Source organism: Acipenser ruthenus, chromosome 5, assembly GCF_902713425.1.
Source record: "Acipenser ruthenus chromosome 5, fAciRut3.2 maternal haplotype, whole genome shotgun sequence".
NCBI classification, from domain to species: domain Eukaryota; kingdom Metazoa; phylum Chordata; class Actinopteri; order Acipenseriformes; family Acipenseridae; genus Acipenser; species Acipenser ruthenus.
This window is the reverse complement of record NC_081193.1, coordinates 54,436,223-54,449,563: the sequence shown is the minus strand read 5'-3', so window position 1 is coordinate 54,449,563 and position 13,341 is coordinate 54,436,223. Positions and strand designations below refer to the sequence as shown.

General features: G+C 36.8%; 1 protein-coding gene across 2 annotated transcripts in view; it reads left to right on the top strand.

Annotated features, from left to right (window-relative positions):
- Window positions 1-11,802, top strand: part of adcy3a (adenylate cyclase 3a) — a 184,128-nt gene extending 172,326 nt beyond the window's left edge. For both annotated transcript variants that reach the window (XM_034004901.3, XM_034004900.3), the window contains exons 19-20: window positions 6,955-7,079; window positions 10,604-11,802. In XM_034004901.3, the coding sequence (XP_033860792.1) occupies window positions 6,955-7,079; window positions 10,604-10,786 (308 nt within the window). In that variant the 3' untranslated portion in view covers window positions 10,787-11,802. The remainder of the gene's footprint in view (window positions 1-6,954; window positions 7,080-10,603) is intronic.
- The last annotated feature ends 1,539 nt before the right edge of the window (window positions 11,803-13,341 follow it).

The window sequence follows — 13,341 nt, the reverse complement described above, 5'->3', positions numbered from 1 at the left end:
ACAAAAACATGGCCTTCATTCCCCGGAGGCTGGATTGCCACCGACCAAGGCAGCGGCCGGTTAGGCATGAAGGCAGAGGGTGCTAAGAATCACCAGGTTACAATTTTAGGCTGCCACAGAACACTGACCCTGGCCACGTACAACTGCAGATCTCTTTCAGGTGAAGCAAGACTTCAAGAGTTGGAAGAAGAACTTGGAAGAATCAAATGGGACATCGTAGGACTAAGTGAAGTACGGCAAAAAGATGAAGGATGACTAGAACTCAAGAGTTGACATCTTCTCTTCTATGGAGGCACTACAGATGGACGAACAGGAGGCGTTGGATTCATTGTCCACAAGAGAATCAAGAATAACATAGTAGAGATTGACAGTGTGTCAGAGAGGTCTGCAAGACCTATAGTGAAAGTTTCAAGGAAGTATGAACTTCAGGTCATCCAAGTATATGCACCAACAACAAGCTATTCAGATGAAAAAGTCAAAGATTTTTATGAAGAAGTATAAGAACTACACGAAAATGTGAAGAGCCACTATAAGTTCACCAAAATAGGAGCACACCAAGATGACGAGAATTTGGTCGGCAAATTTGGACATGGCGACAGGATCGAGAGGGGCAACAGACCAGCTGAATTTGTAGAGAACAATAAGTTATTCATCATGAACACTTTCTTCCAGTAGAAACCCATCAGGAAATGGACCTGGAGAGGACCCACCGGAGTGAAGAATGAAATTGACTACATACTCACCAATAAGAAGCACACCATACAAGATGTCTCAGTACTAAACAATTTTAACACAGAAAGTGACCACAGACTTGTAAGATGCAAAATACACCTTAGCACAGCACTGGAGAGAGCGAAACTCGTGATGACGAAATCCAATGCAATCAATGTAGAAATGCTCCAGAAGCAAAGCCTGATGTTTCAACTGGTACTGAAGAATAGGTTCAGTGCTCTTCAAGATCTGCAAAAAGATGAAGCAATTGGGGTAAACAAAATCTATGAGGAAGTGATGCATGTAATTGCAGAAACAGCAAAAAACATCGCTGAAACACAGAGTACAAAATGCGACCAGAAGATCACGCAAGAGACAAAAGACCTCATGAAGAAAAGAAGGGAAATGAAACAAACAGCAGCTCTGAAGTCAAAGATTGAATACATTGAGCTCTGCAAGACAGTAAGAAAGCGCATTGCTGAGGATATACGGTCGTTCAACTGTAGGTTGATAGAGAAAACTATTGAAAACAATCAAATCTTGAAGAAAGCAAAACAAAGATTAATCGTCGGGAAAAAACAGATTTTGGCAATCAAACAAGAGGATGGGACTGTCATCAAGAACCGCAAAATGATTTTGAAGAGAGTCGAAGACTTTTACAGAAAATTATATCAAGATGAAAAAAGCAACATAGCAGATGACGGAGATGAGATGTAAGTTCCAGACTACTGGAAGAAGTGAGATATGTGAAGACAGGATAGGCACTCGGAGAAGACGGCTAACGATTGACATCGTGAAAGAAGGCGGTGAAGAACTGACAAAAATACTGTTGCATATTTTTACAGATTGTATTAAGCAAAAGAAAGTGCCAAACAACTGGAACAACGCATTCAGACCTTTTAGCTTACCTCATATAATCTACACAATTTTTACCAAGATACTCACCAACAGACTTCAAGATAAATTTGACTCAGCACAATCAAATGAGCAAGCAGTATTCAGGAGTGGATTTAGCACAATGGATCATCTTCAAGTACTTCAAGTGATTCATACCAGCAATGAGTATGAACTACCACTTTGCTTGGGATTCATCGACTATGAATAAGCCTTTGACTTTGTTTACACAAGATATGTATTAAGCTCTCTGAAAAAATGTACAGAGACTTGATCAGCACCATATACAAGAATGCAACATACACAGTAAGACTCCATAAAAACAGTGACAAAATCAAGATTAAAAAAGGAGTTCGTCAAGGAGATACAATTTCCCCAAAGCTCTTCACGGCCACCCTAGAAGACATTTTCAAAACACTGGATTGGGAAAATAAGGGGCTGAAGATCATTGGAGCCTACTTAAATCACCTACAATTTGCTGAAGTAATTGAAGTCAATGGGATCAAGCTTGAAGAAGTCAATAACTACGTATACTTAGGACAGTTAGTTTCGGCAATGGAGAACCAAATGTACGAAATCAATAGAAGAGCAAAAATGGGCTGGAGTGCCTTTGGAAGATTAAGCATGGTTCTTTCCTCAAGAGGAAAGTCTTTGACCAGTGTGTGCTGCCAGTACTAACGGATGAGAAACCTGGACCCTCAATGCAAAAATGACTCAAAAATGTCAAACGACTCAATGGAGTATAGAAAGGTGCATGCTGGGAATAACAAGAAGAGACAGGAAAAGGAAGGAATGGATAAGAGTGCAAACAAAAGTATGCAATGTTATTATAAGAGCAAAAAAACTGAAATGGTACAAAGGAGATATTTGGAGACTGGATCCCAAGAGATATAAAGCTGCCAAGAAGAAGACCTCCAGGAAGATAGCAAGATGAAAGTAGGTAACACGCCGGAGAATGTGGATGAGGGACGCAGCAGCTGTTGTGGAAGAATCTTAGGGAGGCCTTCATCCAGCAGCGGATTGAAAAAGGCTGAAGATGATTATATATATATATATATATATATATATATATATATATATATATATATATATATATATATATATATATATATAGATAGATAGATATAGTTGTAGTCAAAAGTTTACATACCCCAATGGAAATGTATAATTTCTTGAAAACAGAGAATTATAGGAAAAATCTTTCATAGCAAAAGTTTTGCTTTTGTGGATGAGGAAAAAAAGTTTTTTTGGCAAAACTCCAAAAATGCTAATTCAAAAGTATTCTTACCCTGACAAGGAAAATTAAATCAATAGCTAGTTGAGGCACCTTTAGCAATAATAAACTTTTTAAAATGATTATAATATTTGTCAATGAGCTTTTGACATGATTCTTTAGTGATTTTTGACCATTCTTCAACGCAAAATTGTTTCAGTTCATTCAAATTCCGAGGACTTCTCTTGTGCACAGCCTTCTTCAACTCATACCAAAAATTCTCACTCGGATTTAGATCAGGATTTTGACTAAACCATTCCAGAACTTTCTTTAACCATTCTGAAGTAGATTTTGGTGTGTGCTTTGGATCGTTGTCGTGTTGGAACTTCCAGTTGCGCTTTAAACCAAATTTTGTATCGGAGAGTTTCAGATGATTGGCTAATATCTTTTGGTATGCTATGGAATCCATTTTACCATGTATTGGAACTAAATTTCCTGTGCCCTTAGAGGAAAAACGGCCCCATATAAGGATATTACCACCTCCATGCTTGACAGTAGGTATGGTGTTCTATTCTTTGTACGCCTGTCACAATGAGGGCTGCAGTCGTGACGTCAGACCAGGAAATGAAAACCAAACACAAAATGTATGGGGCTAAACTGAGGCACTACGACACTTGGCTTTTTATTAACAAAAAACAAACCGTTTTTTGTTAATCAAAAGGGCACATTGGCCAAAAACAAAATAAACAGTAACAAATGAAATCTTCACAAGACGAGTACCTTTGTTCGCTTATGGGTAGCATTTGCTCTTGGTTTGCTCTTTCTCCTCTAAACTCTTTCTCTATGAGCCCGGAGTGGGTCTTTTATACTGTGGCTGGAGACTTAATTACCTATTAAACAACTACCTTATTAAGGCTCCAGCCACATTCGCACAAGCTTTATTAGGATGGGGATTTTAACCCCATCCATGTCAATCTCAAATAATAAATAATAACGGATGTTTCCTGTCCTCCCGCACACACACACACACACACAACAACAACAACAACAACAACAACAACAACAACAACAACAACAACAACAACAACAAATTAATACATACATAAATAATATCTAGCGAGTGCTTTTACTGGATGCGCCACTCGGGAGCCCCCTCACTTTGAATATCTTTGACAGTCAATCTCGGATTGTTATTAACCTTCCTCACAATTCTTCTACTTGTTCTTGGTGAAAGAACCTTCTTTCTTTCAGACAAGGGAGCGTTGTGACAGTACCATGAGTCTTGTACTTGATAATAGAAACAATAGTTGAAATTGGGATACTCAAATGCTTGGAAATCTTCTTGTATCCTTCTGCAGCTTTATGCCTTCAGATAGCTCTTTACTTCTTCCCATATTGACTTATTGGTAATGACAGCAATCATCCTATGCCTAACACTTTTATACTCTCTAAGAATGTTCACCTACAATCCAGCATTTTCTAGACTTTTCTAGAATTAGGTTCTGTATTATCATATTGAAATTTCTAGCACCTTGTAGACAATACTACCATTGCATCAAAGGGTATGAATACTTTTGAATTAGCATTTTCTGAGTTTTGCAACAAAAATTGCTGAAAATTGCTATGGGGATGCTTCTCTGCGTCAGGGCCTGGAAAGCTTGTAAAGATAGAGGGCAAAATGGATGCAACAAAGTACAGAGAAATCCTGGAGGAAAACCTGCTGAAGTCTGCAAGAGACCTGGGACTTGGGAGAAGATTCATCTTCCAGCCGGACTATGACCCCAAACATACAGCCAAAGCCACACTGGAGTGGCTTAAAAACAAAAATGTCAATGTCCTGGAGTGGCCCAGTCAAAGCCCGGACCTCAGTCCAATTGAGAATATGTGGAAAGAGTTGAAAATTGCTGTTCACCAAAGGTCCCCATCCAACTTGACGGAGATTGAGCAATTTTGCAAAGAAGAATGGGCAACAAATGCAGTGTCCAGATGTGCAAAGCTGGTAGAGACTTATCCAAATAGACTCATGGCTGTAATTGCTGCCAAAGGTGCCTCTACCAAATATTGACTCAAGGGGGTCAATACTTATGCAATCAATTATCTTCTGTTTTGTATTTGTAATTAGTTTAGAACAATTTGTAGATTTTATTTTTCACTTTGACATTATGGACGTTTTTTGTGTTGATCAGTGGCAAAAACTCCTAATTAAATCCATTTTGATTCCATGTTGTAACACAATAAAATGTGGAAAAGTCCAAGGGGGGTGAATACTTTTGAGAGTCACTGTATATATATATATATATATATATATATATATATATATATATATATATATATATATATATATATATATATACATATATATATATATATATATATAGTGCCTTGCAAAAGTATTCAGACCCCTGACCAATTCTCTCATATTACTGAATTACAAATGGTACATTGAAATTTCGTTCTGTTTGATAGTTTATTTTAAAACACTGAAACTCAAAATCAATTATTGTAAGGTGACGTTGGTTTTATGTTGGGAAATATTTTTAAGAAAAATAAAAAAACTGAAATTAACCAAAATTCAGGCAGGGTCTTGGTCGAAAATTGAAGTTTTAAAGTTGAATCCGAAGTCATGTCTATGTGCTGTTCTTCTTCAACAATATTAAAATCGTCACCAGGCGTCCTTGTGCTGAATGGGTTTCTAATCCAATCGAATTTTCCAATGTCGGTGTCCTAAAAGTATTTCTGAAAGTGAGTTCTCAATGATGAAATGTTTTTTTTTTGTGCACTGCAGTACTGAAATTCAGTGACTCATTATTTTCGATGAATGTTTTGAGATTCGGGAACATGTCCATGTTATCCTTTTCTAGTCCTGCTGCTCCACATTTCCAGTTTCCTAACAAACAAATGTATCTTATCTGCAAGCTAAAGAATGTGAGTGTGAGTGTCTGTAACTGTGTGTTCAAAACATTCAGTTTATCCAAAATGTCACTTAGATACGCCAATTTCATTAGAAAGTCTTCATCATGGAATTTCTCTGCATGTGCGTGCTTTTCTTCTTCCAGCATGATGGCTACCTCATCTCTGAGCTCAAACATGTGTGTCATAACTTTTCCACGTAATAGCCATCGAGAGTTGCAATAAAACAAGAGCGCTTTGTGATCTGCTCTCATTTCTTCACAAAAAGCAGTAAAACGTTTTTTAAAGGTCTTGTTTTTATGTAGTTCATAATGATGATGACAGTTGATAGCACCTCGTGTAACTCAGAACTTAAATCCCTTGAAGTCAGTGCCTCTCAGTGGATCATACAGTGTGTCCAAATAGCATCTGACGCTTTATTTATTTTGATGTATTTACCCTTTTTCTGCTTGATGAAAGACAATCTCAGTTCTAGTACTGAACACTATCTGTCAATGTAGACTAAGTCTGTTTCCTCGCTGTCCTATACGTTCAATATATCTATTTAAATTTAGTATAGCAATTAATAAAAAAAAAATCGAGACAAGTGTTTGCTGTCAGCATCACTACAATAATCGCAACAGCAACTAGCCTCCGGTTTGAATGACAAGCTGTAGAAATCAAACAACTGGATGCAGACTGATTACTTTCAGCAACTTAATTTTAGCATTTATCATAATAACAACACATATACTGTGCTCTCTTCTCTAACAAAGCCAGGAGGCTTTGAATAAACTTTCTGAACACACTGTGATCAAGTTACTGAACAAACAGCACAATCAGCCTTAACACGTGCAGGCTAATTAGATATTTAATTATTATATATATATATATATATATATATATATATATATATATATATATATATATATATATATACATTTTTTTACTTTCGCGAATACATTTTAGGACTCAGCGGTAAATTAAATACTGAAACTTACACAAATACACGAAAAAAAATATTTTACATGCTTCACAAACAGTTTACAAACCATGTTCGCTTTTGTATACGAGGTACCTGAACTGAACCAGAACAGCTCAATGTAAGTTAGCACAATTTTTTTTTTTAGTATTGAGGTATTATTTAGGCTAAAATACCCATGACGCAACATCGTCCGCTGGGATACTGAAGATGGAATTCTGAGCAAACCGCATTACTTATGGTTTATAATTTTTGTCCTCCCCAGGTCTGAATAAGGGAGCCGTCCTGGCTGGAGTGATCGGCGCCCGGAAACCTCACTATGACATCTGGGGAAACACAGTGAATGTAGCGAGCAGAATGGAGTCCACAGGGGTGATGGGGAACATACAGGTAAGAGGAAAGAGCTTAGGAGAGATAAAGACAGTTAGTAGTATCGGCATGCTGCATGAATTGTCTATGAAACTGCCTTACAGTTGACTACAAATGAATTGTGAAAATGTACAGTACTATTCAAAGCACACTTGTCACAATGTGCAGGTGGGAGTAGTAATGTTATCACTGATTGGCTCTGATAAGGTTTCACATTGGCTTAGCTATTCATACAATTTTGTAGTCATTGGTCAGCAGTGAAATGAAAACTGTGCATGGTAGAAGCATGGTAAAAGCTTTAATAGCTAAAGAAACAGGTAGTCTTAGAAAGACAACGTGCAAAAACTGAAACAGCTAGTCTTAGAAAGACAACATGCAAAAACTGAAGCAGCTAGTCTTAGAAAGACAACATGCAAAAACTGAAGCAGCTAGTCTTAGAAAGACAACATGCAAAAACTGAAGCAGCTAGTCTTAGAAAGACAACATGCAAAAATCAATCTGATATTTTTTAGGTTTCTTTGATTGCTATTACATACAAGGCAATCATCATAAGTGGTGCTTACATTTACCAGTGAAAACGTAAAACCAGGGCCGTAACCAGCAATGAAAAATCACAGAGGCACTTGCCCATGCATCCCCCCCCTAAAGTTTTTATAATAGAAGAAAAAATATATGAGGACATTATTGTATGCTGTTTATTTAAATACAAAAGTTTAGTTAACAGTTTTTTTTTTTTTTAAATAAGGTACTATTATAGAATGTTGAGTACCTGAGGTACTAAATTTGTAGGACCAGTGTGGTCTTGTATAGTGCAAATCAGTAGCTTTTTCTTTGCAACATTCTAATTCAATATAAAAGAAAATAAGAAATGTAGCAATGCCAGAATATTTGTTGCAGGCACTATGCTTAATTTTAAATCCTAACCCTTTAAACTTGAATTTTAACAGTGATGTCATTATCTAAATACCAACAAGACAAAAGAGTGCTTGCATGTGTAAAGTTTTCTCTGATATTAATTATAAAATCACATTCAGAAATAAAATGAGTTTAAGCAGGTTGACAAGACGGAGAGAGTTTAGCTGCGTGAGTTGTCAGCACATCATAACCAATGTGTAGTTCAGAGGGGTGCAGCTCAAGCTTTTTGGCTAACTAGTTGATTTAATAGGCTGTTTGGCTGTGTTCTGACTTATACTTCTATTAATGTGATTGGCCAGCTGCGAGGCTCCTTGCAAACTGCAGCCCTATGAACTCGACACACCCCTCAACTCAACTACCAGTGTCAATGCTCTGTCTGAAGTAAACCTTGAACTGTCCCACTTACTTCAAATGCAAAAGTCAAATGCTTCTAAAATCTAAATACACCAGAACGGATATTTAGGGTTTCTGGTTTTCGGGTTTTATTTCTAAGCGCTCTGCCTGCCATTAATGGTATAATTAGCATCATTACATCATCTCAGTTTCTTAATTAATCATGGAAAAATGATGACAAAATAAGCTCAACTATTTTTCTACCTATAAATCCTAAAACCACAGTGATGATCGCTTTACCCTCGCTGTTGGAGATGGTAGCTATAACACTAACTTTCATAAAACAAAGACTACACCCTTGCTAAACTTGTAAAATAAAATGAATAATGATTGCGATGATTCATTATGTGTTTTCATTGTAAGAGCATGTGAACAGGATAGCTTGCTGGTGACGTCAGACCAGGAAGACACACACCGTACTGGGGTTAATACGCTGGTGCGCAAGATTTAATAATAAATAAAAGGTTTAAACAAAACAGAAACACTTTACAAAACAAAATGGCACATGTGACAATAAACACCCACTGTGAATAAACAAGTATTGTGCTGGGTTTAAAATCAGCACGAGTCGCAATTGTTATGGTATTTCTCTAGTTCTCTTTACCTTATGTTCCATCTCTGAACAACCCAACCTTGTTCAACCAAAACTACAGGTTTTTATACATGTGACCATCTCCAGTTTAGTAATAAATTAATCAAGCTGGAGACGGTCACATTCTTCACGATTTTAGCATGGATGGGGAATTTTAAATAAACACTAAACAATATATTTTAACTAATAATACCAAATATACAAAATAGACTCAGGGTTGTGGTGTACCCCATCACAGAGCACTACTTAAAATGCAGAGCCATTCATTTTATTCCGCTGCCTTCATTCACTGGAGTAGAAGGAAGTTTTAGTTAATCGGCTCGTTTCACTTTTTAATAAAAATAGAGTCGGCATAAAACATACTTGAAGGCAGGTACATTCGTCAGAAAAAAACAAGCAAACCATAAACTCTGGATATATTTTAAATAGCGATATTAAATTGAAATACAGACAGTAGTCTACGAAATACGTCCATCACTCGACATAAGTAAATAGACTTTTGAAGCGCACAAAGGCTATAGATATCAGTGGGACTTAGAAATGAATGTATGCACACAACAAGAGATGAATGCATTTTATTTTTTGGCAAAGCAACATGTAAAAGGGCCTAAATAAATAATTATTAATATGATTTTAACCAAGGCCCATGTCTCATAGCTGGCTACGGCCTTCTCTGACAATATTTCAGTTCATATTCAGATGTTATCCTTGATCACGCTATCCTTGTAGTGTATTGTGTATTTTGCAACATTTTTAATTTTTCCTGTTTTATATTAATTTCCTGATATGACACTTGCTAACAAGGAGAGCTCTTGGATCGCTTAAAAACTGTTGCGGAAAAAAGTTATCCTATTTATTGTGATCATTAGAAGTACATTATCATTTGATGCATTCAGTACATTTCAGTGTCTAGTCCAAGCGTGGTTAAGACTCTGTATAGAAGCAAAGAGTTTTCATAGTTTAAAAAGGACATGATAGTCACAGCATCACTGGATGTCCCAATGTGAAGGACACTAAAGCCAGATTTGTTAACCCCAGAACTGAGGGATACAAATATACACATACAATAAATACTAGTCAGGGTTCGAAATTAACGGTGGCCCAGTGGACACCACATATTTCTTTGGACCGTCAAAATTGCACCACCAGTAGCCCGGTAGGCCACCTCTAATTTTGCCTGTTAAGGAAATTGAAAAACAGCACCGATCGCAATCTCTATTAGCTGAATTAGTTACTTCCAAGGCAGTATCCTGTCTGATTTCAATTCCCTGCTATCATTGGCTGTTTTAAAAGCTACCCATAGTGGGTTGAGTTATAACATATTGTATAACATATAACAAGGATAATTATGTTTAAACCTAAATTAAACAACCTAAATTCTACAAATAAATTGATAGATTATTAGAAAAATATTAGTTTTGAGTTTTACAGACTGGTTAGTGGTGCAGATGTACAGTACTCCCTCTTTATTTTGTATCTGACTTACACATCCAAAACACATGAAATATTGAATGCAGCAAATTAGTGAAGGGATATAGTACTTTTTTCTATCAAAATGGACTTACCCAAATTAACCAAATTATAAAATTGTGAAATTATGAGGGAGCACTATATTTATTTTTTTGGTTGCTCTTTCTCTCCCCAGGTGGTGGAGGACACTTCTGTGATCCTGAGGGAGTACGGATTCCGCTTTGTGCGCCGCGGCCACATCTTTGTGAAAGGCAAAGGAGAGCTGCTGACCTTCTTCCTTAAGGGAAGGGAGAAGCAGGGCTCCTTCATCAATGGCTCCTCCGTCACCCTGCCGCACCAAGTGGTGGACAGCTCGTGATGAGGCTGAGCCAGTACCACCAGGCTCTGCACCACACTGGATACTGAGCCAAGCCAAAGAATCAGACACACAGACAGAGACCAAGACTGACTCCTGCAACCGGACCACAGATATGAAAAAACATTTTACAAATCCTCTTTAAAACTAATGAATTAATCATAAAAATAACTTGGTTTAATCTCGGTATATCCTTGACACTTGACAAAGGGATATTTTGCCTGTTCCACAACTGCTTCTAGAGATTAAAGAGTTTGTTTGAGACTGTCCTCTTTCAAACTTCCTGCCGTATGCAGAGGGTATCCCACTACCCTGGAACTCAGCACACAAATAGAAATAACAAATCTTGGCCATTTATCTTTGTACAGCACCTTTGAACTACCTTAAGCGTCAGTTAACATCAAGCAAGAAAGCAGCTGGGGAAATTGACATTATGTGCACAAGCTTGCATTACTGACTTAAAATGGGATTGTTTAACTGCAGGGCTACCTGATCCAGCAGGGTTAGCTTTCAACCCATTCAAGCTGGATGTTATTTATTGTATACGTTTTCTTGCAGTTTATTCCTCAATCCCAGATTGGATGGACGTGCAATATTTTGTTCTTCACAACCAAACTCGCTCCATGTCTCTTTGATGAGGCACATTTTTCTATCCATATTGTGTATGCTCTTATGCAAGTAGTAAACAGTTGATAAAAAGATAGGTACAATACTAATTTAGACCTCAAAACATTCTAAAGAGAAGGCTGTACACAAGCGTCACATGTTGTTTTGAACCAGAATACTCCCAAATTTTGATCAGTCCAGGAACTTTAGGTTTTAAACTGTAAATTAGTTCTGAATTATGTCTTGTTTAAAGAGGTATGTAAAAATAAATTGAACAGAATATGCTGCCACTCTGTGCTGGTTTGTGTGCAACTGCTGCTTCTGCTCCCCTTTATATTCTATTATACATATTATATATTAATATATATTTAAAAAAGAACAAGAAAAGTTTTATTAAAAGTTGAGATTTAACTATCCTGATTGGTTTGTTTTTCTTATAATATCTAATCTGGATTACAGATAAATCCCCTCCTCTGATGATCAATCACATACACACATCAGTGCGGTGGTGATCAATCACATACACACATCAGTGCTGTGGTGATCAATCACATACACATATCAGTGCAGTGGTAATCTGGATTGTTTAGTGCAGTAATAATTTCTCAAGAAACGTAGGGCCGTATGTGCAAAGCATTTATTCCAGTTAATTAAGCCACACTGTTGCAAAATGATTAAAACTTGAAACACTGAATGTGCTGGGACATATATTCAAACAAGCACTGCAATGTACTTGGTGGCAAAAATGTCCATGTTCATATTAGTTTCTATACAAGAATTTATAAATTACTTTTAAAGGATACACAAAGAATTCTGAAACAAAATAACACTACTGCGTAGTTGATGGGGGTACCAGTTTTATTTTACTCATATAGTATTTACTGTAATACACTTTAGTGGGTCCCTGCTCCCTGGTATAATTAGTATTATATATTCTAATTAGTATTCAAATTTGCTACTTCCCTTTAATTGGATATATTTAAGGTGTACATATGCCAACAAACTCTTGTTTCAATATGCTGAGGTCAGGGCATTTATTTCACATTTAACCCAAATCAAAGCCTTTCTTCACTGAGTACATTTGTTTCCTTGAATAGATTATAATCATCATTTTAAAAATAGGCAAAATATTTTAATAAGCAACATATCCCGCAAGTGCTGTGACAACCTACACATTAGCTATTTACTATCAATGCAGAATGACTGGCTGCGTTTTTTGTTCATTGTACCACAAAGAATTGAGTTACTGCAATGGTGACTGCCAAGAGTAGCACGGCATTCAATGTAGCCAGTAAAAGACTGCAATTCCTGGGTCACCAGTGGAAGCTGTATAAATCTCTAATCCCCTAAATCCAGTGGCATTCTTGAATTTGATTTTCATGACTGATTATTGGATGTTGTGACAAAGAGGTGGGTCGTAATCAAAATCGTGCCCCTTTATTCTGCTGTATAGATTTGATTAAAATTGCCAAACCTAAAGTAATATAAATACAAGGGTAATAAAAACCCCAGGAATGATTCACTGGGATCAAAGAGTAGGGTCATGTTTTTTTAAAATTTAGTTTTTCCCAGCAATTAACCTGCTTCCTCACTTTAGATACATTTCACATAGTAAACTTGGAAACATATACAACTCCAAATAGGCTATCGTCAAAATAACACAGTGGGAGCGAAGTGGTTAATGGTTAATGTTTCCAGTCACGCATTTCTAGCCTTTTTATTCTTTATTTAATACCTGGAAATAGTGACATGCAATAAACAAAATACTACATGCAAAACTAAACACAAACCAAAAAAAGCGTGCAAATTTATCTGAACATAGGACCAAATTTTTGTATAACAAGGCACATGCATAACAAGGCACATGCTTGTTTATCAGTCAGAGCACTGGGTCAGATCCCTTTGTGGGGCCTTATGTAGTAAAAAGAAGAGCTGGGGACAGTTTCTGGAGG